The sequence below is a fragment of the Asterias rubens genome, chromosome 9 (assembly GCF_902459465.1).
Source record: "Asterias rubens chromosome 9, eAstRub1.3, whole genome shotgun sequence".
NCBI classification, from domain to species: Eukaryota; Metazoa; Echinodermata; class Asteroidea; order Forcipulatida; family Asteriidae; genus Asterias; species Asterias rubens.
Window position 1 is genome coordinate 3,058,660 of NC_047070.1, and position 20,250 is coordinate 3,078,909.

Here is a 20,250-nt window from a genome sequence, read left to right on the forward strand (position 1 = left end):
GTCACTCAAATGTGAGATAGGCCCTATTTGAATCCACGGCTTTGGCTCCAGATTGGGCTCAGACTAGTGGTTGTTTTGACAATTGCACAAGGCTTCATACGAGAAGACGGAGCCTGAGCGGAATCCTAAGCCACTTGAAAAGGTCTATAGTGACTCGGTCTATGGTTGAAACACAGAGTAAGACGCTCAGTTGAGTGACAGTGACTCGGGCCATGGCCCAAACACAAAGTAAGACACTGCCAGTTGAGTGACAGTGACTAGGTCCATGGCCCAGACACTAAGTTGAGCGACATGACCTCGGTCCATGGTTGAAACACAAAGTAAAACACTGACTCAGTTGAGCGACATTGACTTACTCCATGGCCAAGCCAAAGAGTATGACACGCTGGCGAGCAACAGTGACCCAATCTGTGGCCGAAACACAAAATAAGACATTCGGTTGAGCGACATTAATTAGGTCCATGGCCGAGCCACAGAGTAAGACACTTCTAGTTGAGCAACAGTGACTCGGTCCATGGTCGAAACATAAAGTGAGACACTCTTTTCAGCGACAGTGACTAAGACCATGGTTAAAACACAAAGTAAGACACTACCAGTTGAGCAATAGTGACTAGGTCCATGGCCAAAACACAAAGTAAGACACTACCAGTTGAGCGATAGTCCCTCGGTCATTGACCAAAACACAAAGTAAGACACTCGATAGAGGGAAAATTACTCAATCCATGGCTGAGTTAGCAACATCAGCGAGTGTTTCAATTTCTCTGGCACCTTGTTTTGATAACTCATCACTCAGCTGCCATATCAACACAATACCGTCTGCGTCTCCTGTTGCCAAAGTTGGCTTTCTGTAAAGAACACAAGAAATACCAAGAAATAATGTTTGAATGAATGTTCAGATTACCCTAATAATATTATTTAGCCTTTAGTGAAATTAGAACTATTTTTGCCATTTGATATTCATGAAACCCGACAATGATTGTAACAGAGTGATAAACGTATATTGCCTCCTACCTACTCCGTACCCCTGGGCCCAATTTCATAGATCTGCTTAAACAGAAAAAGTAGCTCAACAAAAATATGCTTACCAGAATAAGGTTACCAGCCAAACCTAACTAGCATGTCCTGTGTACAATTTGTGACTGGTAACCTGCTCATTTCTGCTAAGCAAAAAATTGTTAAGCAATACTTTCTACAAAAGCAAATCTAAGAAATTGGATCCTGGTTATTGCCTTGGTGCCCCTTTAAATTTTAACAGGTGCCCTGACAAGGAGTATCAGGCCATCCCCTGTTGTACATCAGGCCATAAGCATTTATGAAATCATCTTAACTACATAAGTGTATGCTGCACTGAGCCATGAAAGAAGCGAGAACAAAACAAACCTAACCAATTCATTTGCAGTTTCAAAGATTTACAAAAACTTGAAAAATTTCAACATTTCTTACTTGTGATTAAATTCTAATGAGTAGACTGCACTCTTCTTCGGACTGGCCTCGATAACTTGGACTGGCGTAATACGACTACTTTTCAAATCGTAGATTAGGAGTTTTCCTTCTCCTGTCGTTACTGCAAAGACTAGAGGACGCACTGGGGACCAACGAGCGGAGAATAGATACCCTGAGGATGGCTCTATTGAGATTATGCTTTTTGACTACGGAGGAGGAAAAAAGGAGATGGTGTAAGATGGAATTATAGAAACAAGAGTTTTCTTAAAGGATTGGGGTTACTTTTTGTAATACAAAACACAATGTTCACAGATTTACATTAAACCTACACAGTTTGAAGATAATGATATTAGAAGGCTTCCATAATTTTTGTTCTTGCTGACGTGCTGTAGTTTTTGAAAAACTAGTAAACGATTTAACGAAAGTACGTTTTACCTGCTAAAATAATTTGCGTGACCTGTTTTACTCATTACTCAAAAACTACAGCACCTCAGTGAGTATTATTTCAAGGGAAGCTTCAACCATCATTTTCTTCAAACCGTGTTAGTTTAAAGTAAATACGTGGACATTGTGTTTTGTGTCCTGCAAAAAGTACCCAGCCCCTTTAATTAAAAAGTATCATAGTTTTGCATTTTTTTATTTGGGGAGATTTTTACAAAAGAGAAATTTTGTTGGGACTCAAACTCAACCCTTACCTCAAGCATGCTGTAAATCTGAGCCGACATATCCATCCCACACGTTAGGAACAGGTTGCGATGATAGGGAGAGCATTCAATAGAATGTACAGGCCCATGATGAGGTTGGAAGGCAAAGATAACCGGTGAATGCAGGGGTACCGAGCGTAACGTCTCAGCTGTGGGTACGAGAAAAACATCATTGGATCTAGTGTATCTAAAAACTAAGGGTTGCAGTGAACACCATGTTAAAATGAGTAGGATTTAACACTTTGCATGGTGGGGATACAATCTAGTAAGTTTTTCTCTTTTCGAAAAGTGCACTGGGTTCTTTTACATGCGTTTACACAACACATGGGACCAACGGCTTTACGTCCCATCCGAAGGACAAAGCAATGGTTAAGTGTCTTGCTTAAGGACAAAAGTGTCACAGCTGGGGATTCGAACCCACACTCTGCTGATCAGAAACACCAGAGTTTGAATTCGGTGCTCTAAACCGCTCGGCCACGACACTTCCATATCTGAGTAGTGGTAGAACAAAGGACTCACTTGTGGGCACAGGAGTCGTTGAAGTCATGGAACATTTGAAGACTCCGCCTGACTCTGAACCAATGACGAACAAACTTTGGTCGTCTGATAAATAGGAGATGCTGTTCACTGAAACAAATACACCAATATCTAGTGGTCAGAAATCTGCTATAGATTGGCAGGGGGGAAGTTTGTTTGAATCCCATCTAAGTGGTATACCTGTGGATATTTTCTAAGAAGGTGTTGGGAAAGCACTAAGTATACAAGGCTTAATGGTGCAGCCGACGATTTCACCAAACTCTTCCTAACTTAGAATAAATCTTAGGACTTAGGACGGGTTCAGTTCCGTATCCAAATACGTAGGACGCATTGAACCCATCCTAAGTTAGGAAGGGTTACTCGAGTTACGATTAATCCTAGCGTTTCGTGAAATCGGCTGCATGATAAAAACTACAATAAAAAATCTTCATCCCAGATGCAATTTTGCATTATTTTAAAAGCAACACTCAATTAATTCATATAGTCTTCGTAATTTAACTATTTCTAAATAAGATTTTAAAAACTACACATTTAAACACCATTTATATAGTATAAGATACAATGCAATTAATTATTTTTATTTACCATTAGCACCTGGTGCTAACGAATGTCACACCTTTAAATGCCATGCAAATGTAGCAGAATATAAGTCAGGTGGGAACGCACGGTAGATGTACACCAAAGCCAGTCATGGTAACTTTCCTTGTAGCAGTGGAAGAAAAAGCGGGGAACACGGCTTAAGGTAGTCTACAGACTTACCTCCCATTTCTCCTTCTCCTTTAGCCTTAGCACGACCCACCGTCGCAGGAAGACAGCTGGCTAGAAGTAAGAAGCCCTCGGTCAGCTCCAACGCCCCCTTCCTGGCATTCACTCTCCAGACCAGGATCTGACCATCGTTGCTAACACTCACAATCTACACCATTCAATAATAATAATTATAATAATAATATTTAAAATTTATATTGCGCCCCTTACATACAAAATGATCAGAGGACAGAACACATGTTAAAAAGTACAGAGTGGAAGAACCAGACAAAGAAAAAAGACTGGTCACCCGGCCAGTGCCCAAACAAAAGTATGGGGATACGTTTGTCCCGCCAACAGAGAACTAATTAATTACTTACTACATAGGCCTATCTCTGCTGGCATCGGTAATGTTTTGACCTTTGTCAGGAGACAGATGCCTCTATGCTAAAATTCTAAACTAACTCAATCACAAACAAGTATCAGAAGCACATTTTCGCTGGCTGGCTTGTTCAGATGATTGACAGAAACAAGCAATTAAATGTAAATCTATATCTATTACTGGGCTTTAAAGGCAGTGGACACTATTGGTAATTACTCAAAATAATTATTGGCATAAAACCTTTCTTGGTGACGAGTAATGGGGAGAGGTTGATGGTATAAAACATTGTGAGAAACGGCTCCCTCTGAAGTGCCATAGATTTCGAGAAAGAAGTAATTTTCCACGAATTTGATTTCGAGACCTCAGATTTAGAACTTGAGGTCTCGAAATCAACCGTCTAAACGCACACAACTTCGTGAGACAAGGGTTATTTTTCTTTCATTATTACCTCGCATATTCGATGACCGATTGAGCTAAAATTTTCACAGGTTTGTTATTTTATGCATTTGTTGAGAAACACCAACTGTGAGGACTAGTCTTTGACAATTACCAATAGTGTCCACTGCCTTTAAAAGTTCTGGTGTGAAACATTATAAAACAAAATTGTGACAAATCTATAAGGATATTATATAGATTCAAAATGTAATTCAACATGTTAGAATCAAGTGAGAACAATCTTCTGGACATTGTTTTTATTTTGACAAGATCCAGGAAAAATACATCTCATCTGTTTGGTATTCTACTTTTAAGTATATTTCATTACTCAATACAAATTTAAAAGTATCTTACAAGACTCAAAGTCAACATTTGGACATAATTTGTTTTAGTTCAAGATATTTCACAGTGAGGTGTTATTATTCAATAACAAACGTAAGACTTAGACTTGTCAAGTCATAGTTTACTGGCCGGACAATAAAACTACTGACGTCGATTTCACAAAACTCGTCCTAACTTAGGATTAATCTTATGACTTAGGACGAGGTTATTCGTCCTAACTTGAGATAAGACGAGTCCTAACTCTTTAAGAAATCGACGGCAGGCCTCAGGCCTGTGGTCCAATGTAAAACTCAACCCTGTCAAATGGAGGAAGGAGATAAAATTGTACTGATCATTTCTCGGCCAGATAAACAAATACAATAATGCACATTGGTGAATAACAATATAAGATGCAACAGGAAGGAAAAAGAAACAGCTGGAGCCCGAATGCTTGCCTCAAAGAAACAAAGTTCCTGCCTAGAGGCTCTCCTCTCTAGCTTGTCCTAAAAAGAACAACATTAATTGAAACAAAAATAGAACATTTATAACAAATATAAAACATTTAGGTAAAAACACAAGATCATTCAAAAGATCAGGGTTGGTGCAGGAACAAAATGGACCAGAACTGCAAAAAAATAGAAATGAATGGCGTCTACATGAGGATTGCTACATCTTACACTGGATGAACACAACCTAAGACGTAAGACATAAGAAACTTTATTACCCTCCAAAAAGAAGGAATTACATTGCTGGCAAAAGTTTAAAAAGCACCACAAATATCAAAAATTACAAAAGGCAGAAACAAATATTGCACAAGAAACAACGCAAAAGTATGGTGATGATGACACACAGCCTTAAAAACTTACATTGTATTTCTTAGGTTTGTTGGGATCCCTGAGCCACATGACCTCTGACACGGGTTCCCGGTGTGAATCGTCTCCGATTCCTGAGCTAGCAATTAGACTATCGTCCTCTCGGTTCAAATCCCACAACAAAACCTCCCCTGAAATCGAGAAAAAAAATCACACATATAATCAGCTGCAACCTGGGCCAAATTTCATACAACTTCTTAAAAACAGAAAATATTGCTTTAATAACATTTTTCTGCTTAAGCAGAAATTACTGCTTAGCAACTCTCTGCTAAGCATATCTAGTGAGGATACTAGTCACAAACTCAAAATCCCACAACAAAACCTCCCCTGAAATTTAGAAAAAATTTACATACATTCACGATAAGTTTAACTAGGTTCTTTTAGGTGCATATACACAACACTCAGGACATACTGCTTTACATCTTATCCGAAGGGCGAAGCATTTGTAAAATTTTGGTTTTCACCCATACACCAATGTGTGTTGGTACTGTATACCACCGGTGGCGGGACCGGGGGGGGGGGGGGGGGGCCGTTGCCCCCCCCCACTTTTGAAAAGAGGAGATTTTGCCCCCCCACTTTTTATCGGAGCTTTGAAAAAAAAAACACCCCCAAAACACGAGGGTTGCTGACAACCCTGTTTGATTATAATCCATACCGTAGTATTTCTCACAATAATGTTATTTATACACAAAAAAAACCCAGCAATTAACGCCGATCTCCGGACACCCAGCCCGCAGTGCAAGACCGGTGGGGTGTTGGTGGTGTGTGCGGTGCAAGTGTGTCCCGCGCGCACCTTGCCGCCCCGCTCACCGCCACGCACAACGTGCTTCCCGTGCGGTGGTAGCATGCACAATGCACAAACTTTGATCTCACACGTGCACGCAGAGCTGCATGGGTTTGTACAGAAGAAGGATCGGACTCAATACACTATTCGTGCACGTTCATGGAGGAAGTTATAATCATGGAACTATAAAAAGGAGAAAATCGGGCCAAGACACATTTAGTGATGCATACTTTCAATGTTAAACCCGCGATGTTCCAGGCCTAGGAAATTCCGATAATTCATTTCGCCCTTTCATAAAAAAAACTCGATCTACAAAACGGGAGTGTCGGGATGCCATTATTTTTCTAGTCGTGGTGAAAGTCGTCAGAGGGTTAGGACCATCCGATTTGTGCGTCTCCCATTTCAATTAAGGCTTGAAAACTTTTGATAAAACCCCGATGTCATCTTTATAAAGGCACCTAAAATATTTATACCTGGGCGTTAGTAGTTCATAGTTAGTGAGAATGGTCGTAAAATGATGTAACGATAACTTTAACTACTCCAAACCATACTCTGTTGACGCGTGCACGTCATACACCGACGACTACATGTATGTCACATTGAATAATGTGTTAAAATTTTCAACGTTAAGCATGCCCTCGTAGCCCAGTGGTCAAAGGTCATAACTCCGAGAGCGATGGTCTCGTGTTCGGGAGCCATCACGTGTAACGTATATATATTTTTTTATCCCCACAAATTAAAAACATTTTGTTTATTTTGATATTTAAGTTCGATTCTTATCCTTAAATCGACAGTGTTACCTTTCCTTTTTCTAAATTGTTAGCCCATTATAACCTGTGTACATGCATGATGTTTGAACAACACACACATGACTGACATGGACAAAAAAATGTGCCCCCCCACTTTCAAAAGTGTTCCGCCGCCGTTGCTGTATACTCAGTACTTTCCCGAGTCCTGTGAAAAAATAACACAGGCATATTACTTGGGTGGGATTCGAACCCAAGACCCTTGCAATTCTAGAGCAGTGTCTTACCAACTAGACTACCGAGATTGCCCGGTAGCTAGAGGCAGTTCAAATCCTATGTTTTGGCAGCGGGTACCGCATTGAAATATAGTAGATGTTAAATTTGCATCGGGGATAAAGAATATTAATTTTGGTTTTTACCCGTACGCATACGTGGTTGCAAAGTGTCTTGTTGAAGGCCTGATACTTCATGGAGCCAACAAAGGCGATTGCCTCCATGCCCTCTGGTCATTGCCTTGGTGCCCCTGAAATGCTCCAGTATAAACTTACATTTTCCTCATAGGTTGCTCTTTACCAAGGAGAAAATGCCTTTGTGCCCTTGCCCTTTCAAAAAGAAAGCATACAGGCATGGGACTCGAACCTACACTCTGCTGGTCAGAAACACCAGAGCCTTGAGTCCATTAACCACTCAGCCAACCAAAGCTCAAAACTTCACTTTAAAACAAAGCAATTTTAGGAGAGCAATCAGAGACTTTGCAGCATTTTGAGATGATCTTAACTCACCGTTGAAGTTTCCTCCAACCAGTGCAGATGGTTTTTCCGGATGGTAAGCTATGCACATCAAGCAGCTCTAGTCATAAACAACAAACACAGATTAAGGATTCTAGCTAAACAAGGGAAAAACAGTTAGCCGCAAGAGTAACTTACTGGCACAAAACTAACCAACACTTACAAAAACAAGAAAAATTTCTTCTTAAGAAAATATCAAAAAATAAAGCTAGAAAATCATAGATGTCAACTCTTGAAAACCAGGGCCCAATTTCATAACATTGTTCAAGCGGAAAGTAATGCTTAATAAGGTCCTCAGGTAACCTGTTTCTGTTAAGCAAGATTTTTTGTGCTAAGCACGTTTTATGCTTACAGGTCTTATGAAATTGGGCCCTTTTTGGGGGGAAAGGGTCTAAATATCACTTTTATGACTCTTTAAAAAAAAGAAAAAAAAAGAAGAGGAGATTTTGGATTTTTAAAACTCACATTCACGTCAACGACTGTGTCAGCTTTCTCTGTATTCATTCGTCTCAGGTCAACATTCCATACACATAGAGATCCCTGTAAAAAAAATATATTCATGTTAATTCACAAAACAGACATCATGAAGAAATGTGCAATGATCTTCCTTTGACCACAGAGAGGGCCCTATTTGAGCCTTTGTATCGGTAATTTTCACAAGTTGTTTGTACTGGAACTCTTTTGTTTTTAAATTTCACTACAATTTGAGATTTCTGTCTTTGCCCTTTCAAAAACGAAGCATACAGGCCTTGGCCATTGAATAGAGATATCTTTATGGCCCCCCGCCCAAGGTAGGGAGACTGCAACTCACTTTATGTTTGCACCAGTCTTGATGGTCCATCCTTCCATACGCAACAGCTAATGACGACCCGGTGGAATTCCAAGCCAGTCTGGTACACTGAAGCTCACCCTTGAGCGGGGCATGTGTGAGTTTACGAAGGCACGTTACAGACACTGTGTCTTCTTCCCAGTTCACTTTGTAACCTAGCATCAAGAAAAATCAGAGCAGGTTGGAGAAGTTTTGGCATGTAAAAAAATAAAAATTGACTGCCAACAACATAGCAATGTCACTTCAAAGAGTAAACCCCTTAAACAGTCCATATGGATGTAGGCTTGGGTATCATCCATCAGAAGCATGGCTGTTAGAGCAGAAAGAACCACCTCCCAAACTTTACAAAGCAATCTTGCTTAAGTGTCTTACTTAAAGACACAAGTGCAACGACCGGTACTGGAACCCACACTCTGCTGATCAGAAGCACCAAAGTTGAATCCGGTGCTCTCAACTGCTAGGCCATGACGCGCCACATGATCATGGCGATCAAGTGGAATGGGAGACTTTCTGGGACGATAGAGGGCAGCAGACTTACCGGGTAAATCCATTGTTCTCAGAATTATGCGCATGTTCAGAACTACGTAAACAATGGAAATTTACCCGGTATGTCTGCTGCCACCTAGCGTTGGAAAGTCTCCTATTGAGTGAAGTAATGATTGTCTTTGATACACTACCCATTACAATCTATTATAAAAGGTGCATAAACTCTATCAGAATCTTAAAACCAGCCTCAGACTTTCAGAAGTGGAGGAAGTTACTTCTCTTTGAATGCGATCAATGACCTCAAAGGTTAGGGGTAATCAAGTTGCAATAAAAGGTCAGAATCATACATCTTAAAGCCTTTGGACACTTTCGAAAAAAAAAAGAAAAAAAAAAGTCACAGATTTACAAATAACTTACAGGGTTTACAGAAGGTAATGGCGAAAGACTTCTCTTGAAATATTATTCCATGAAATACTTTACTTTTTGAGAAAACATTAAAACAATATCAATTCTCGATATTGAGAATTACGGATTTATTTTAAACACATGTCATGACGTACAGAAACAAGGGTGTGTTTTCCCGTTATTTTCTCCCAACTCCGATGACCAATTGAGCCTAAATTTTCACAGGTTTGTTATTTTATATAGAAGTTGTGATACACGAAGTGTGGGCCTTGGACAATACTGTTTACCGAAGGTGTGCAATGGCTTTAAAGGACATAATCCAAGATCTAACTAAGAAATCTAACAGACTTACCATCAAAAGCATGACTTCTTGAGTTACGATCCAACATTTTACAGATTTCTGGCGTGACCTTTTTGATGAAATCTGTCAAGGCCTACAAAATAATTTGGAAAAAATCTGCTGCTTTAACATTTATTATGCATTAAAGGCAGTGGACACTATTGGTAGTTACTCAAAATATTTATTAACATAAAACCTTACTTGCTAACGAGTAATGGGGAGAGGTTGGTAGTATAAAACATTGTGAGAAACTGCTCCCTCTGAAGTGGAGTAGTTTTCAAGAAAGAAGTAAATTTCCACGAATTTGATTTCGAGAGCTCAGATTTAGAATTTGAAGTCTCGAAATCAAGCATCTGAACGCACACATCTTCATGTGACATGGGTGCTTTTTCTTTCATTATTATCTCGTAACTTCGACAACCAATTGAGCTCAAATTTTCACAGGTTTGTTATTTTATAAATATGTTGAGATACAGCAAGTGAGAAGACTGGTCTTTGACAATTACCAATAGTGTCCACTGTCTTTAACTGCTACAGAGATACCTTTTTCGTCAGTCTTTTATAGAGTGAAGAGTGAGCAAACACCTTTTACTTAGCAATGCCAGCTTCAGAATGTTTTGAATGACACCTGGACTCTCTTAGTGAGAGTTAAGGCATAAAGATTGGAGTCCTACCTTAGTATCTGTGGATTTTATTTCATCTTTGTTTCCCAAGTAGTAATAACAAATTTTACATAAAATAAATTGGTGAAAAAAACAATTTATATTTAAATTAAAACAAGTGGGAAAAGTCACTCAAATGTTTCAACTTATAGACATAAAATTAACAAAGTTTCTTAAAGGGCTATATTATTCCATATTATTTGATGAAACAATTTATGTAGCCTTAATACTCACCTCAGATTTGTCGTCAATTAGTTCAAACTTTTTCTCTTTCTCAGGGTCAGTTTGGACCTTTGAAAAAAATGAAATAATTTAAGGACTTCAAACTAGAACACAGATAAAACCATATTTTAAGAAAAACTAAGAGGAACACATTGGCTTGGATCGGTCGAGTTGGTCTTTGAAAAGCGTTTGTAACTGTTTGTTATATACTGCATATGGGTAGAAAGATGTTGTAAAAGTAGAATACAATGATCCACACAAACATGCCTCTAAATTGCACGATTTTCCTTTTACCTCGTCAACTAACACGGTCGGCCATTTATGGGAGTCAAATTTTTGACTCCCATAAATGGCTGACCGTCGCACAGTAAAAGGAAAACCACGCAATTTCGAGGAATATTTGTGTGGATCATAATATCAGTTACTGGGTCTATGCTAAAAATAGAAGTTGAATACCCGAATCTCAGACAAACAGGCAACAGGTATTCATCCATGTTTAATGTTTACTAGTGCAGCTTGGCACGGAAATGATGCAGTGATCGCGTTAATGGTGAAATAGTTGTTCGACAGCCAGGTGTTCTGAGCAAACGTGGCGTCAAAGTTTGGAGTTAGACCCAGCAACTGGGGCGGTGTTCTCTTTTTTCCTGAAATTTTGTCAATATTGGTCGAACTGATAGTGAAAATTTTTTGAAACGGTACAGCGCTCCAGTTTCTGAGTCTAGTTTGGAGTGCTATTCTCTATGAACACGTTCAACACCTGCGCTTTGATTATCATACCTTCACATGTTTTTTCAGTACAGTTTGCGAATCGCCATCATTGGTAAGGATTTCACTCGTTTGGGAGCTGTGCGACTTTGTTGACCTATTAACAGGGATTAAGAATTTAAAAATAGAAAGTTATCATATTCCTGGTGGTTGTAAATTTAAATAAACCCATCAACAAAAGTAAGTCCCCCCCCCCCCTAAACAATTCGCCATAACATCATCATACGGTAAAACATTTTACCAATACAACTAATTAAGAAATAATTCTATGACATGTTTCCTAAGTGTTGTGTGAAAATGAAAGATGTCCATGAATTCATGGCTGAATGAGCTCAAATGGAAGACAAAAACTGCTCTTCTCAAAAGTCACAAAGGTTTATCAAATATACAGGTCAGTAACGCCTGTATCCACCACGCCTGTCATTGACCGCCTGGCACCATCATGGTGTCACCAGGCCTGTATGCTTCGTTTTTGAAAGGGCAAGGGCACCAAGGCGTTTTCTCTTTGGCAAAGGGCACCCTATGAGGAAATTGTAAATTTCTACTGGAGCATTTCAAGGGCACCAAGGCAATGGCAAGGGGCAACGGAGGCAATCGCCTCCGTTGCCTCCGTGAAGTATCAGGCCTGTGTCACGGTCTTTCATTTTCACACAACACTTAGGAAACATGTCATAGAATTACTTCTTAATTAGTTGTATTGGTAAAATGTTTTACCTTACGATGTTATGACAAATTGTTTAGGGGGGGGGGGACACTTACTTTTGTTGATGTGTTTATATTGCTCTAGAAGAATTGCAAGGGTCGTGGGTTCGAATCCCACCCAAGTAACATGCCTGTGCTATTTTTCCACAGGACTCGGGAAAGTACTGAGTATACAGTGCTATTAACACACATCAGTGTACGGGAAAAACCAAAACTAATATTCTTTATCCCCGAAGCTAATTTATTATCTCTTATTTTATAAAGACAAATTGACAATAGAATGGGATACCGCGGCGACGACCTTTCGGATTACACGTTTTTTGACATTACAAAAATACAACTTTTGGCTTGGTTCTTGGATAAAATAAGCATAATTACTAATAGTTATACCTCTCACGTCTCCATGAAGATTGAAACTCAACTCCGTCAAGTACCTCATCAGTAAACATCTTTGAAACAAAACGTGAAACTAGAAGAAACAGAAAACAGGTTGTTGCAATTTCAGATCACCCCGCCGACAAAACATAAACATCAATGGCATGTGGGTAGACATGGTCTAGCCGCCGCCTCGTGTTGTCACACGCTAAATGATAAGGGAATCGTTCTAAAGTACAAACAGACTAAGTTTGACGAATAACCTCCAGCCAACAGAGGGCGGTATTTAACTTACACGGTAGCCAAAAAAGTAATCACTTTCGCTTCGGTGCACTCTCGTACTCCCAAAACCGCAACGTACTAATCCCTATTCAGTGGCCGGCCGCGGACCACACAGTAGCACATTCAATTGTTGACAAATAAGCTGTATCACAACAAGTTTCGACAGTTTTCATTCCGTGCTGATGGTATCAACTCTATGATTTATCTGGCATCTGTTGGTGAACTCAAACGGGTCATTGAGAATCGTGTTTATTAGGACGAATTTGGTAAGTTAATCTCATTTGTTGAGTATAATGATTAATAAATATAAATCAGAAAAAGTGGTAGCAGGACACGGACAATTTTCCAAATTGACATCAAAGGAATACAGGCAGCGCCCCAGTTACTGAGTCTAGTTGAACCCATGGAGGGGCTTTTCCTACCTCGATGGTTGAACACATAAAACCTATATTTCATTGACAGATCAATCAATTTTTTGGAGATTTTCAAATTCACGGGTGTAAAAATCTTAGAAAAAAATGGTTGTGCCTAATTATGAAATATTACTTTTTTATTAGCCCACCTTGTTGGGCTGTTATATATGGCTCTCTTTTTATCAATGGTCATACCATAATAGAATCATGGAATGGCAACATGATAAGACCAATGATAAAACTTTAAGAGAGCCATTTCAGCCAAACAAGGTGGGCTCTTGTGTCCTTCCAGAAACAGTAAGGGAAAATTGTCTGTACCTTGCTGTGATGGCCATGCTGGTAGCCACTTTTTTATTTATTTGCTTTGAAATAAAATAGTATCTTTTTAACTGAATGAGATTACTGCTTTCGGTGAAAAATTGGTGAACAAAAAGTGACGGCAAGATACGGAAATGCACAGTTTATAAGGTTCAGCTTTTACAAATTTCAAAATTCTCATTTTGTAACTATTATTAGACAAAAATAAGTCTTTCTCACCAAACAAAACGTATAGCCAGCTGTTTTGTGTGCCTCGGTACATCCCAAAGTCCATTGTTTTTGTAGAGTTACGCAATTTCATTAATAACATACTTTGGTTTGACATTTTATGATTGAGGACACTTTTCAGTACATAAAAAACATTAAACCACTTAAAGACCATGGACACTATTGGTAATTGTCAAAGACCAGTCTTCTCACTTGGTGTGTCATATGCATAAAATAACAAATCTGTGTAAATTTGAGCTCAATCCGTCGTCGAAGTTGCGAGATATTAATGAAAGAAAAAAACACCCTTGTCGCGCCATGGTCACACAAAGTTGTGTGCTTTCAGGTGCTTGATTTCGAGACCTCAAACTCGAAATCTGAGGTCTCGAAATCAAAATCGTGGAAAATTACTTCTTTCTCGAAAACTACCTCACTTCAGAGGGAGCTATTTCTCACAATGTTTTTATACTATCAACCTCTCCCTATTACTCGTTACCTAGTAAGGTTTTATGCTAATAATTATTTTGGGTATTACCAATAGTGTCCACTGCCTTTAATGGCACTTTCAGAATACCTAAAGAAGATCATCTGACCTTGGCACTGAAAGAGTTCTGAGTTTTCTAGCACAAATCCAAGAGCTCTTTCACTTTGCTAAACAAGTTAACTGGTACTGGTTTATTTTAACCATTCAATTGGAGAAAGAAAGCTGACTATATGGTTCAATCATCAATGTGCATTTGTCGCGGAACAGGTTGCATGCCTATTGTGATGTAAAATAAAATGGCACTTTGGTACCTGATTTGTGAAGTTATTGTGAAAAGAGTTCCAAAACAAGTTTGTGTGTTGAACTTTTGAAACTACAACTGCTCCATAACTGTGTACTTTAAAGGGTCTACATGATTGTACTTTTTGTAGGACAAAAAACACAATGTCTACAGATTTACACTAATCTTACACCGTTTGAAGATAATGATAGTAGAAAGCTGCCCTGAAAATATTAGTTGCTGAGGTGCTGTAGTTTTTGAGAAATGAGTAAAACAATATCATGAAAATAATTTTCGTCTCAGTGATCATGAGACTCAGATATTTTAGCATGAAAAATCCAATTTTCGTGACATTGTATTACTCATTTAATTACTACTATCTGTAGACCTGCCTCCCCACATCTGGTTAATGTATTAAACGGGTAATAACAATTTATGGTAAAAAAAAGATCAGAAAAGGAAAAATACATTTAACATTAAAGGCACTGGACACTATTGGTAATTACTCGAATTAATTACTAGCATAAAACCTTACTTGGTAACAATCAATGGAGAGCTGTTGATAGTTTAAATCATTGTGAGAAAAGGCTCCCTCTGAAGTATCGTTGTTTGCGAGAAAGAAGTAATTTTCCACTAAAATATTTGAATTTGATTTTGAGACCTCAGAATTAGATTTTGAGGTCCCGAAATCAAGCATCTGAAAGCACACAACTTCGTGTGACAAGGGTGTTTTTCCTTCCATTCTCGCAACTTTGACGACCAATTGAGCTTAAATTTTCACAGGTGTGTTATTTTGGGCATATGTTGAGATACACCAAATGAGAAGACTGGTCTTTGACAACTACCAAAGGTCTCCAGTTGTCTTTAGTTGTTGACACCATCATTTGAATTTCATTATCATTATTGATGAACTGTGGTCAGACAGAACAGATGCTGACTATGCACATAAATTAACATAAACTTGGAGGTTTCCAATAGACAAACCCTACCCCGTTCCAGGCCTGTATGCATCGTTTTTGAAAGGGCAAGGGCACCAAGGCATTTTCTCTTTGGTAAAGGGCACCCTATGAGGAATTTGTAAATTTCTACTGGAGCATTTCAATGGCACCAAGGCAATGGCAAGGGGCAACTGAGGCAATCTGTATTTTAGCTGGGGTTAACAACATTGAGAAGGGGACAGGAGAACGGCAGGCCTGATTCTTCATGGAGGCAACGGAGGCGATTGCCTCCGTGAAGAATCAGGCCTGCGGCGTTCTCCTGTCCCCTACTCAATGTTGTTAACCCCAGCTGAAACACAGATTGCACAATGAGAGCCATCATCAAGCTTGGCCGACATTGAACGAGGGCCTACTTAAAATAATCCACAAACATTATCTCTCTGGAAATAACTTCAAGTTAACACACGCCCTAAGCTTTGAAGCAAGCTAGCGTATTAGCGCCAAGGGGTTAATCCAACTTAATTGTCTCGGTTCTCGCAGGATTCCATCGGTATACATTTTTTGTACACCTAGGCTTAGAGAAGCAAATAATGGTTCAGCGTCTTGCTCAAGGACAAATGTGTCATGGCCTGGTCATGACAGGGATTTGCAGTAGCTGCTGTGCCCTCATCTACATGTGGGCTTATCTAGTGAAAACAAAAATCACAAAAACTTGATTTTTTTTTATCTGCACTATATAGACGATGTGACCTCTGACGTCACACAAAAACCATAACATGATTGCGCGCATACCGCTGGGCAAAACCTTTGTGTTTTGGCAGCCAGCTAGAAAGTGTATGCAATCTTACCATGACTACGTGCCTTTTTGCGCGGCGAAACATGACGTATACAGTGTTTTTTCAACAGAGGGCGGTTTGAATGTAAACATTGGTCACATCGTCTATAGACACAAACACAGTCTCAATTTATATTCACTTCAAATCCAATAATTTTGTTCCCCATTACTTCCAAACTTACACAAAAGTAAGTTATATATAGTATTTGAACAGCAAAGCCTAAAAGAAAATAACGAGGAAACAAAGAAATCAAAGAAGTTATGAGGAAGATGTTAGAAGTCCAAGGACTTAAACAAATCAGTTAATTTATTTTCTGTTATTTCCAAATTAACACAAAAAGTTAAATGAAGTATTTAAACAGCAAAGCTTAAAAGTAAATAACAAGAAAACAAAGAAATCAAAGAAGAAATGAGGAACTTATGAAACACCCCCTTTACCTACTCCAGCTGGGGTTAACAAAAGACAAAAGGCAGAAAAAAAACATCTAGAAGTAAATATTCAATGGGAATGATGTTTTACAGGGAGGATGTTGGAGTTTACAAGGTTGCCTAATTCTCTACACCATGTTGGATTATCAGAGAATGTGTCACCAAAGTAGCACAAACTTATTACTGTCACAGGGCCACAGAATAATTTCAAATTGTTTCTCTTTATAATGTCCTCAAAGTGAAAAAAAATAATACTTATATTAATTTTACCCTTACACAGATGTTTGTTAGCACTGCAGTACGCTCCCGAGTTCTGTGAACAAATAACCCAGTTGGTCATTGGAGAAAATAGTGAAGAACACCGGTGGTTTTCACTGTTTTTAAACACCTGCTATGGACTCTTGATATCAAAACAAATTGGTTTACTATGGTTTCAAAACCATAGCATTTGTCGTGAACAACCTTCAAAGGGTCTGGGTACTTTTTGTAGGACACAAAACTAAAAATGTCCACTGATTTACATCACACTCTTACGGTTTGAAGATAATGATGGTAGGAAAGCTTCCCTTACAATTTTAGTTGCTAAGGTGCTGTTGTTTTGGGAAATGAACAAAACAAGTCACAAAAATAATTTCCGTCTCAGGAGATGAAAATTATTTTAGTAGGTTATGTGGGGGTAAAACGTATTTTCGCGAGTAATATTTTAAAGGAAGCTTTCTACCATCATAATCTTCAAACCCTGTAAGTTTGGTGTAAATTTGTCCTACAAAAAGTACCCAACTCCTTTGTATTATTATTAACTCCTTATAATTGTAGACACCTTCGACTGAAATTCATTAATCATTGTTATTATTGATGAACTGTGTTAAGACCGACAAGATGGTGACTACGCATACAAACGAAACTGTTAAATAATGCATTCTGTATTAATTAGTAAACCACAGAAGAAAGGACAAAAATATATGCTAGGATCTCTTGGGACTGTGAGTATACGTTACCAAGATTATATATATAGCAGTTTTAGTTCTGGCAAGGGATACGGAGGACCATGGCCTCCGTAGCTCTGTGAAATTCCAGGTCTGTAACAAGAGTGAATCATAAAGTAAAGAAATCCTCTTTTAAAGGCAGTGAATACTCTCGGTAATTACTCAAAATAGTTTGTTAGCATAAAACCTTTCTTGGTAACGAGTCATGGGGAGCTGTTGATAGTGTAAAACATTGTGAGAAACGGCTCCCTCTGAAGTAAAATGTTTTCGAGAAAGAAGTAATTTTCCACAAATTTGATTTTGAGACCTCAGAATTAGATTTTGAGGTCTGGAAATCAAGTACCTGAAAGCACACAACTTCGTGAGACAAGTGTCGCAACTTCGTCGACCAATTGAGCTTAAATAATCACCAAGTGAGAAGACTGGTCGTTGACAATTACCAATAATGTCCAGTGTCTTAAAAAAAAAAAAAGGATGTAAACAAAACAAAATGAGTGCTGCTATTTCCGACTGCAGTAACAACATTTTTAATCCTTGGCCTCAAGTTAAAATGGGAATATAACCCTTTTCCTGTTGCAGACGCAGGGTTCAGGAAAAACTTGAAGAGCCGTGGCACACCGCAGTATCCTCTACGATCTCGTTTGACGTCATTCCACGTTGGCGCTGGCATTCAGCCGGGAGCTTCTTTCGCTTGTTTTTGTCGAAACTCCAGAACAGCAAGCCGGGGAAAAAAAAATATTCAGTCGGTCCAAAGCTTATGGAGTTTATTCCTTTTGGATAGTTTATGGTTCATTTGCATTTTATTTTGTGTTTTTTTATGAAGGAAGTCTGCTTAGTCGGAGGGGGGTCTCTAAAGACAGCAGTTATGAGAACAACTTCTTCGTAGACGGAATCTTATTATTCAACTTCTGCTCTTCAGGTGGAAAACAAACTCTATAATTTTAGTGTGGATTGTTGGTTGTAGAGAACAAGGTTCCATCATGGCAGTCAGAACTGTTCCATCCTTGAGGTGGTTTCATCTAGTGTTTCTACTCCTGTGTGTGAGTTTAACTTTCCTCGGAGCGTCGGCGACGAACTCAAAAGACAGTCATGATCAGATCATTTGGGATCCTTTACCAACGCAGCCACAATCCAACACATCCAGGGATAATGTAGCCACGGCGCCAAACGGGATATTCCACGTCGCCTCGGAGTTCATAAACGCCGTTTCTCCAAATGAGTTTCCTTTAAGTAAGTTATGCTCAATTACATTATTATTTCTGTGCATTTCATTTAATTAAATTCAATTCAGTTCAAACTCACATTTATTTCCATACTTATCCAAAACAGTGCTAATTATTTCAATTATTTTCAAATACTACTTGCTCAGGTGCGTTATAGTTTATGAGAAATGAGTAAAACAATGTCACAAAAATAATGTTCATCTCGGGAGACAAACAAAATATTTTAGCACAATGTATTTATGCGACTCTCATGAAACATTGCTCTGTGGTTTTCACTTTTTTTCTTTATTATTTCTAAGGAAGCTCAAAAACTTCTATCAGGTAAATTACATTACATCTTCAATCACAGTGAGTAAGGATTCATGTCGCGGCCCAAAACTTGCTTTAAAAGGTACAAAAACCCTTTAAATGTGTACTGTCATCTTGATCATAGAAGGTTTGTTTGTTTGTTTGTTTGTTTTTGTTTTTTGTTTTTTTGAATGATCTTCCCATCAAGGGAACTCGGCAAACTCCCACAAAGGGATATAAACGCCAAGTGGGCAACAGCCAATCTCTCTCATACAAACATTGGTTTAGCATCTATGATTATGAATTACACATCAAGAAATTGTGATTCAGTAACTAGACAACAATATTTATTCTAGTCATTGTGAAATCAGTGGTTAGCTGGGGGATTCGAACCCACAACTTTGTGATTGCAAGTCCTTCAGTCTAACCATTTGGCCAAGGTCTATGGCTGGGCACAGATTTATGAACTTTAACCCAATTACTGCGCTCGCTGACCCTTACATCACAAAGGCCTGCCTTTTTGAGGTATGACGGACGTGATAGGAGTGTACTGTTTGGTTTGGGTGTATACATACAAATTTACCCAAACCTTAAAGTGTTGTAGCATTGTGTTCACCATATCTCAAAAGGCTTTTCCTTTTACCTCGTCGACTAAAACGGTCAGCCATTTATGGGAGTCAAAATTTTGACTCCCATAAATGGCCGACCATGTTAGTTCGAAAAGTAAAAGAAAAAACCACGCAATTTCAAGGCAAATTTGTGTGGATATTCTACTTTTAAAACATCTTTCCAACCATATGCATTTTATAACAATTGGTTACAAATGCTTTTTATAGACCAACTCGTCCGATCCAAGGCAACGTGTTCCTTTAATATAACGGTATACAAAAATCAACGGAAATATACTTTACAAATAATTGTGACACCTAGAACATTAGTTGGCATAAAAAATTAAAATAGAAACAGTAAAGCAAAAAAAAATTGTTTTTATACAATCATACAGGACAAGTCCATTCTAAGATGGC

At 38.7% G+C, this 20,250-nt stretch overlaps 2 protein-coding genes across 4 annotated transcripts in view; one reads left to right on the forward strand and one right to left on the reverse strand.

The window, feature by feature from the left end:
• Positions 1 to 320: 320 nt before the first annotated feature.
• On the reverse strand, positions 321 to 12,749 carry LOC117294886 (WD repeat-containing protein 34-like). The gene is made up of 13 exons (XM_033777434.1): positions 12,558 to 12,749; positions 11,478 to 11,562; positions 10,713 to 10,769; positions 9,829 to 9,910; positions 8,568 to 8,740; positions 8,222 to 8,296; positions 7,751 to 7,817; positions 5,433 to 5,569; positions 3,444 to 3,597; positions 2,667 to 2,774; positions 2,139 to 2,296; positions 1,444 to 1,649; positions 321 to 845 (listed from the first exon to the last, which is right to left on the reverse strand). Exons 1-13 carry the CDS (start codon positions 12,614 to 12,616, stop codon positions 716 to 718), a joined length of 1,491 nt encoding a protein of 496 aa, XP_033633325.1. The 5' UTR covers positions 12,617 to 12,749; the 3' UTR covers positions 321 to 715.
• Positions 12,750 to 12,927: 178 nt separating this feature from the next.
• Positions 12,928 to 20,250, forward strand: part of LOC117294996 (prominin-1-A-like) — a 44,450-nt gene continuing 37,127 nt past the window's right edge. For 2 of the 3 annotated variants that reach the window (XM_033777559.1, XM_033777562.1), the window contains exons 1-2: positions 12,928 to 13,090; positions 18,538 to 18,944. In XM_033777559.1, coding sequence (XP_033633450.1) covers positions 18,695 to 18,944 — 250 coding nt within the window. In that variant the 5' untranslated portion in view covers positions 12,928 to 13,090; positions 18,538 to 18,694. The remainder of the gene's footprint in view (positions 13,091 to 18,537; positions 18,945 to 20,250) is intronic. The other variant, XM_033777560.1, reaches the window with a different exon arrangement.

Bases quoted from the DNA above. Each gene is read 5' to 3' on its own strand.
- LOC117294886 (XM_033777434.1), bottom strand. From the start codon at position 12,616: ATGTTTACTGATGAGGTACTTGACGGAGTTGAGTTTCAATCTTCATGG. The intron at 9,911-10,712 runs GTGAGTATTAAG...ATTATTTTGTAG, and splicing joins TAATTGACGACAAATCTGAG to GCCTTGACAGATTTCATCAA. The intron at 8,741-9,828 runs GTAAGTCTGTTA...TCTTGATGCTAG, and splicing joins AAGAAGTCATGCTTTTGATG to GTTACAAAGTGAACTGGGAA.